Source organism: Geospiza fortis, unplaced genomic scaffold (assembly GCF_000277835.1).
Source record: "Geospiza fortis unplaced genomic scaffold, GeoFor_1.0 scaffold2, whole genome shotgun sequence".
Taxonomy (NCBI): domain Eukaryota; kingdom Metazoa; phylum Chordata; class Aves; order Passeriformes; family Thraupidae; genus Geospiza; species Geospiza fortis.
This window is the reverse complement of record NW_005054366.1, coordinates 3,681,591-3,687,943: the sequence shown is the minus strand read 5'-3', so window position 1 is coordinate 3,687,943 and position 6,353 is coordinate 3,681,591. Positions and strand designations below refer to the sequence as shown.

The 6,353-nt window shown below is 59.9% G+C and overlaps 1 protein-coding gene across 1 annotated transcript in view; it reads left to right on the top strand.

Moving 5' to 3' along the window:
* The first annotated feature begins 4,760 nt into the window (after nt 1–4,760).
* The window catches only part of LOC102038795 (creatine kinase U-type, mitochondrial), a 3,636-nt gene continuing 2,043 nt past the window's right edge, over nt 4,761–6,353 (top strand). The window contains exons 1-3 of the mRNA XM_031059697.1: nt 4,761–4,958; nt 5,294–5,389; nt 5,504–5,758. Coding sequence (XP_030915557.1) covers nt 4,797–4,958; nt 5,294–5,389; nt 5,504–5,758 — 513 coding nt within the window. The 5' untranslated portion in view covers nt 4,761–4,796. The remainder of the gene's footprint in view (nt 4,959–5,293; nt 5,390–5,503; nt 5,759–6,353) is intronic.

The window sequence follows — 6,353 nt, the reverse complement described above, 5'->3', positions numbered from 1 at the left end:
GAAGGACCGGGAGGCCCTGAACCAAGCCCGTCCGGCCCCGGGGCCCCGCGCACAAGGACACCGGCACAGCCGCGGGCCGGGTGCGGTCCCGCAGGGCCCAGAGAGCGCGGGTCCCGGCTCGCCCGGGGTCGCCCCTTCGCGGGACCCGCGCTGGCAGAGGGCTGTGGAGGCCGCCCGGGCACATTCCCGTGTCCGGGGGTTGGCTCTGGGCACTGCGGTCCGGGCAGGGAGCCCGGAGCTGCGAGCTGCCCCGGGTGGTCCCAGAGTACCAGGACAAGCCGCTGGAGCTGGGGACATGCGACAGCGAGAGGGGACAAATGCTTGACAGTACGATTGGGGTCCCGGGGGACTTCCCGGGATGACTGGCAGGGCAGAGATTGGGGTTGTTTGGGAGACAGCAGTGCTGGGACCACCAGTGCCGGTGGGGACATACCCCAGCCTCGGCCCAAGAGAAGCCAGGGAGACTTTGCCAATGTCCTGGTAGGAACAGGATGGAGCAAAGGGTCCATTTTGTCCTGCTGGCAGGACACCGAGGATTTCTAACTGTGGGAGCTGGTGTCAGAGCAGCCCCTGGCCCGACCTCATCTGGCTGTACCAGCCTTCCCACGTGCCTCCCTTTGGGACAGGGACTCCTCTATTGAAAAGAAAAGCTTTGCTGGCAGGTCCTGGCTCTTCCCTCTCTGGGCCAGTTTTTAAAGGGAGAGCTGGAGGGGCCTGTGGATGCTGAGCAAACAGCCCTATGTGTGGATTTTGGATGACAATGAGATGTGCAGTTAGGACTTCTGGGAGGTGGGCACAGGGTTGAGCTGGGCCAAGTGGGCACATACAGAGCCACAAGCTGGCTTAGGGGTGCTTTTGAGGTAATGCTGGCTCTGCAAGAGCCCTGGCCTTATTTGCACACCCAGCACCTGATCCCTTAAGCCAGATAAGTGTCACAGCTGCAGCGCAATGCTAAGGTTCAAGCTCTAGACCAGAAGTTTTCACGTCACTCCCCTCCAAACAGCTCTTTGTTGCCCCAGGAAGCCCAGGAGGGCCAAGTGCCTCACGTTCTCATGGTTCCACTCACCATGGCTTGCCATAGCAAGTGGGGTGGAGGAGGCAGAGGCTGGTCCTGCCCAGTGTTTGTGCTGCCAGCCCTGAGGACCATAGAGCAGCACGGTGCCAGACAGCACTGGGCACAGTAACTACCTGTGTCTCGCAAGGGCTAGGCAGAGTGGGAACAGGGCGAGGGCCAGAAGGGGAGAGGGATGTGGTGGCCACCAGCCAGTCCTTGTGCTGGCAACAGCTGCTTGGTTTAGCATATCCTAGAGGCAGGCCAGGAAAACGAGGACTGAGCTTTTCTGCCCATCCCAATGCTAGCAGAGACTGTGCACAGGGAAGGAGCAGGGTGGGAAGGAGGCAGCACGTTGCTGCTCCGAACACCAGCAGCTGCTGCCATCCCTGCACCAAATGCCGACAGTCAGAGAGGTGTGTTGCTGTGCTGCATTGCAGACTGGGAACCCTGGGCATGTGGAGGGCTCGCAAGGAGCTGGCACTGGGGCTCTGGCAAGCTGCGTTGGGCTACAGAAAGTCAGGGACAGAAATTGATTGAGTTAAAATAGAATTACAAAGGCCGGATGTTATTGATTATTTACCTCCCAAGAGGGGGATGTTTTCCAGCTTTCTGAACAACTGCAGAGACACAGACATAGCTCAGGAGGGGATGAAGTCAAGGTGAGGCTGTGGCTGAGAAGCTCTAGAATGAGCCTCCTGGGGGGTTCTGTTCAGTTGGGAATGGTTTTGTGACAGTGCTGGCACTTGAAAAGCACCTGGATGGAGCCCTAGGAGTGAACTGCAATCCCTCACTCTGCAGCTGACTTGCCCAATGATTTTGCCCCTCTAGTCTCTAAGTTAAAAACCGAGAGACATTAGCAGCAGCCCTGAGGGGTCTGAGGAACCCTCTACAGCCTCCTTTCAGAGGCACTGTGGTATGGATGGCCATGCTGGGAGGCCACAGGCACTCCCACCCCCTCCTTCTGCCAGGGGGGTCCTGTGACAGGCATGGCCCCACATTTGGGCCACCACACTGGGGCTCCCTGCCAAAGCCCCTCCAGACAAAGCCCAAGCCCCTTCCTCCCTGTGTAAGCAAGCCTCGTGCTTGGCTGCCTGCCAGCTCCCAGCTCCATGCCATGACACGGGGTCTGCTGCTCCCCACAGCTCTCCAGAGGCCATGTGTGGCTGGGACTGCCTGGGCTCCTCAGGCCCGTGATGCCAGGAAGGGCACTGGAGGCTGCCACATTAGAGGTGAAGAGCTGTGGGGAGGTGGAGGTGGTTGTCACTTCTGGAGAAGCTGCCCAGTCAGTAGACAATGGAGTAATAATCCCTGCTGGCTGGAGAGCAGGTCTGCTCTGGGGTCAGGCACCTGCTTGCTCAAGGGCAGGGAGGGCAGGTCACTGGCAGGAGGGCAGGCTGAGGTGAGCACAGGACAGCGTGGGCGCCGGTGCTGAGCTGCACTCCTGGCAGACATCCACGCTTCCAGCCTCTGCAGCTGGGCAGGAGCCCACAATACCACAGAACCGTGGAATCATGGAATCACTGAGGTTGGAAAATACTTTTAAGATATCACTCGGTGCTGTGGCACAAAAGAAAATTGTTGTGGGAACAAAATAGATGGTGCTGAAATGGCCATAATTTTAAAACCAACCTTGGGGACCAAAACCAAGGGGTCAAAGCAGCCCGGGTGCAGCATCATCCTGACACTATGACAGAGGACTTGTGGACACCCTGAGCACGTGGTGGGCGTGTGGTGCCACTGCCAGAGCCCTCCAGTGCCAGCCTGGACACAGCCTCCCCCAGCAGCTCTGTGGCACCACGGCAAGCACAGCACCAGGTGCTCAGGACCTTCACCCCAGCATTACCCAGCTGCTCCTGGCAACACCCATCTGAGTTCAGGTGCTCTAGAAAGGCTGAAGAGAGGTTGCCCCAAATTGCTGGCTGTGGTCTGGGGCTGTTCAGGGCGGGTGCACTCCAACCAGGTGCTCAGTCAGCTCTGCAGTAGGCACAGCACCTGCAGGCAGGAGCCTGGAGTCCCACAGATTGGATGCTGAGCACCTCAGGGAAGGTGTAGACAGCTGTGGCAGACAGCATGCTTCAACCCGTAGCATTCTCCTGCCTGCTGGGAGTAAGCTGGCTTTCCTTGGGAACCTCTACTGCTCCTGGGCATCCTCTGTCACACAGAAAGCACAGCAAGTGGTCCCGGCATGCCCAGCAGCATGACCGTGCTTGAGCAGTGGAGGAACCTGTCCAAGTGTCCCATTCTGATCAGCAAATGCTTTTTAGAAGCATGTCACTCTGGGGAGCCAGTGGCCAGCAGATGACGGAGCAGAAGCAGTGAGGGAGGCCAGGGCAGGCTGCACCCCATGCATGCCACGTCAGCCTCTTAGCTGGATCATCTCATCAGGGCACAGGTCTGTGTGTGGGCTGGGAGCAGCCCTCAGCCCCCTCAACCCTGGGACCAATTCTTGTCTGGAGCAAATGCCTCCTTCTGCTGGTCCAGGCAGCAGTGCTAGTGCTTCCCCACACAATGCAATGGGAGCCCTACCTCCCTTTGTTTCTGCATAGCACAGGAAGCCATGAGCAGTTGCCAAGCTGTGGGCGAAGGGCCACATTCCTTGGCCTGCAGACACAGGGGAGGAGGCAGTGGCAGCCACAGGGCTCTGCATTGCAGCACAGGATTGGTGCTGGCAGCCAGAACCAATGCCCAGTGTGAGCACTCAGCCCAAGCGCAGGAGCTGAGCACAGGGGGGTGCCAGGACTTGCTGCTAGTGCTGATGCCTGACTTGCTCCCAACAACCAGACCTTGCTAGCCCAGGCACCTTTCCTCCCACATGGACCCCCACCCCAAGCTATGTCACCCCCAAAGCAGGCATCTCTCAAAAGGGTGTCCCCAGGAATGCAGGACCCCCTCCAGCCACCAGTATGCTCTCCTGGGCTGACAAGGGCCAGTCCCGCCCCACTAAGGTGAGTGGAGGCACCCTCAAGAGAGATTTGGCCAAGGCCAGCGGGTCCTGCCCTGCCAATTTCCCTGTGAGTGCAGAACAAGTACAAAGCCTGTCTAAAGTGGGAATGAGGTCAAGAGACAGCCTCCCTCTAAGCTGATTAGAGGAAAGCATCCCCCTAATACAATAAACTGCACTGGGACTGTGCTGTTCCCACTGGCTGCAGATCAGGGTCAGCCAGTCTCCTGCCCCACAGCATCTGGGGGGCAGAGGTCCAGGGGTCAAGCAAGCCAGGACCCTGCAGACTGCATGTCGTCCCTCCCCTGCCCACTGCATCAGCAGACAAGGAGCAGCCTCTTTCCATTTGAGCTGGCAGGGCAGCCCCAGGGAGGACAAGGGGAATGGACCCCACTCTGCAGCCCAGCTGCCCTGGCAGCTCAGTGTGGGGATGGGCTCACGTGGCCCCACTGCTCACCCAGCAGGTTCTCCCACTCTGGGGCCCTGCTGTGTGTTTGATAAGGAGCCGCTCCCTGAGGACTGGTCCAGATTTGACTGTGGACTCTTGTCTTGGTTCAGTGCCAGCCCTGGGTTTGGGCTCTCCCTGCCCTTGCCCTGCAAGGCCTGTAACTGCCTCCCTGCTCCCAGCTGCTGTGGATAACCAGAGTATTTGACCCCTCCCTGAGCTCCCCTGCCCACACCTGCACCAAGAGTCTCTGTGGAGCACAGGCACAAGCGCTGGGGTGCCCCGGCCCCAAAGAACTCCTTGGTGTCTCCTCTCACAGCGCTGAGTACCCCGACCTGCGGAAACACAACAACTGCATGGCCAGCAACCTGACGCCAGCCATCTACGCCAGGCTCTGTGACAAGGCAACCCCAAATGGCTGGACCTTGGACCAGTGCATTCAGACTGGCGTCGACAACCCTGGCCATCCCTTCATCAAGACTGTGGGCATTGTAGCTGGTGATGAGGAGACCTATGAGGTGAGTGGCAGCCAGAGCCTTGCCTGCAGCATCCAGAGGAATCCCAGTACCCATGGTACAACCAGCAGCCTGGGTCATTACAGCCCACCTCCTCTTGCCCAGCCTGAGCAGCTGGAGAGGCACCTGGAAAGCCTCCATGTGCTCCTGCAGGACACAGGGCTCTTTTGGAGCAGCTATTGCTGGAGCCCTGCAGCCTCCTGCTCCACTTGCCCGGTGGATTGCCGTTGCACTGCAGGACACACTGTCCCCCACACTGGCAGTGTGGCCCTGCCAGGCTTGTGGCAGGGGCTTCATGAAGCCCTGGGTCTGCTGTACATTGTCCCACTTGTTTCCAGGTGTTTGCCGACCTGTTTGACCCTGTGATTCAGGAGCGGCACAACGGATACAACCCACGCACCATGAAGCACGTCACAGACCTGGATTGCACAAAGGTGCAGAAGCTGGACAGCGGTGCCGCACGCGGGTGTCCTTCCTTGGGCCTTGGGGTAGGGCCCTGACAGCATCAGGGCCGCCCATGAACAGCCTGTGGCTCCTGTCTGTTCCAGATAAAGTTTGGCCAGTTTGATGAGCGCTATGTGCTCTCGTCCCGGGTCCGGACCGGGCGCAGCATCCGCGGCCTGAGCCTGCCGCCAGCCTGCACCCGTGCCGAGAGACGCGAGGTGGAGAAGGTGGCTGTGGATGCCCTGAGCGGCCTCACCGGGGACCTGGCGGGCCGCTACTACCGCCTCAGCGAGATGACCGAGTCCGAGCAGCAGCAGCTCATTGACGTGAGTCAGCGCAGTTCCCGAGCAGCCCCCCGGGTGCATGCAGAGCAGGACCCCTTCCTGGCACTGCCTTTCTGGCAGGTTGCATCCTCTTTTTACAGCTCTGCTGTCTTCAACCAGGAGCCCTGCCCTAGCAAGGCAGCCCAACAACACAGTGCTGCTCAGCCCTCATGAGCCAGGAGCTCCCCAGATTCAGCCCCAGTAGCGCATGGCCACCTCTGACTCTTGCGTCCATTTCCCTGCCCATGCCCAGAGGAAGGCATGCTTGTTGCACTCGGCTGGTGCCCCAGCAGCCCCTGGCACAGGGTGGGCTGTGCACCAGCAACCTTCTGCCTCCCAGGCCAGGAAGGCAAGGGCTCCTGCCCCTGGGTGCCCTGCCTGGGAGAGCCGTGGTGAATCTTCTGTGTGGCAGATGGGACCAGTGCGACAGGGAGTACTGGAACAAGTGAGGGTGCCCTGGCTCCAGCCATGCAGCCTGGGTGAGCCCATGAACTCTGCCTCCCTCCAGGAGTGCTGCTCCATCCATCGCAGCCCTGCCACCCACATTTCCCATGTTTGCCACGCCACAGACCCTAGCACACGGCACCAGTGCCCCTGGGCCGTGCTCACCATGGGTTCTGTGGCCTCACCT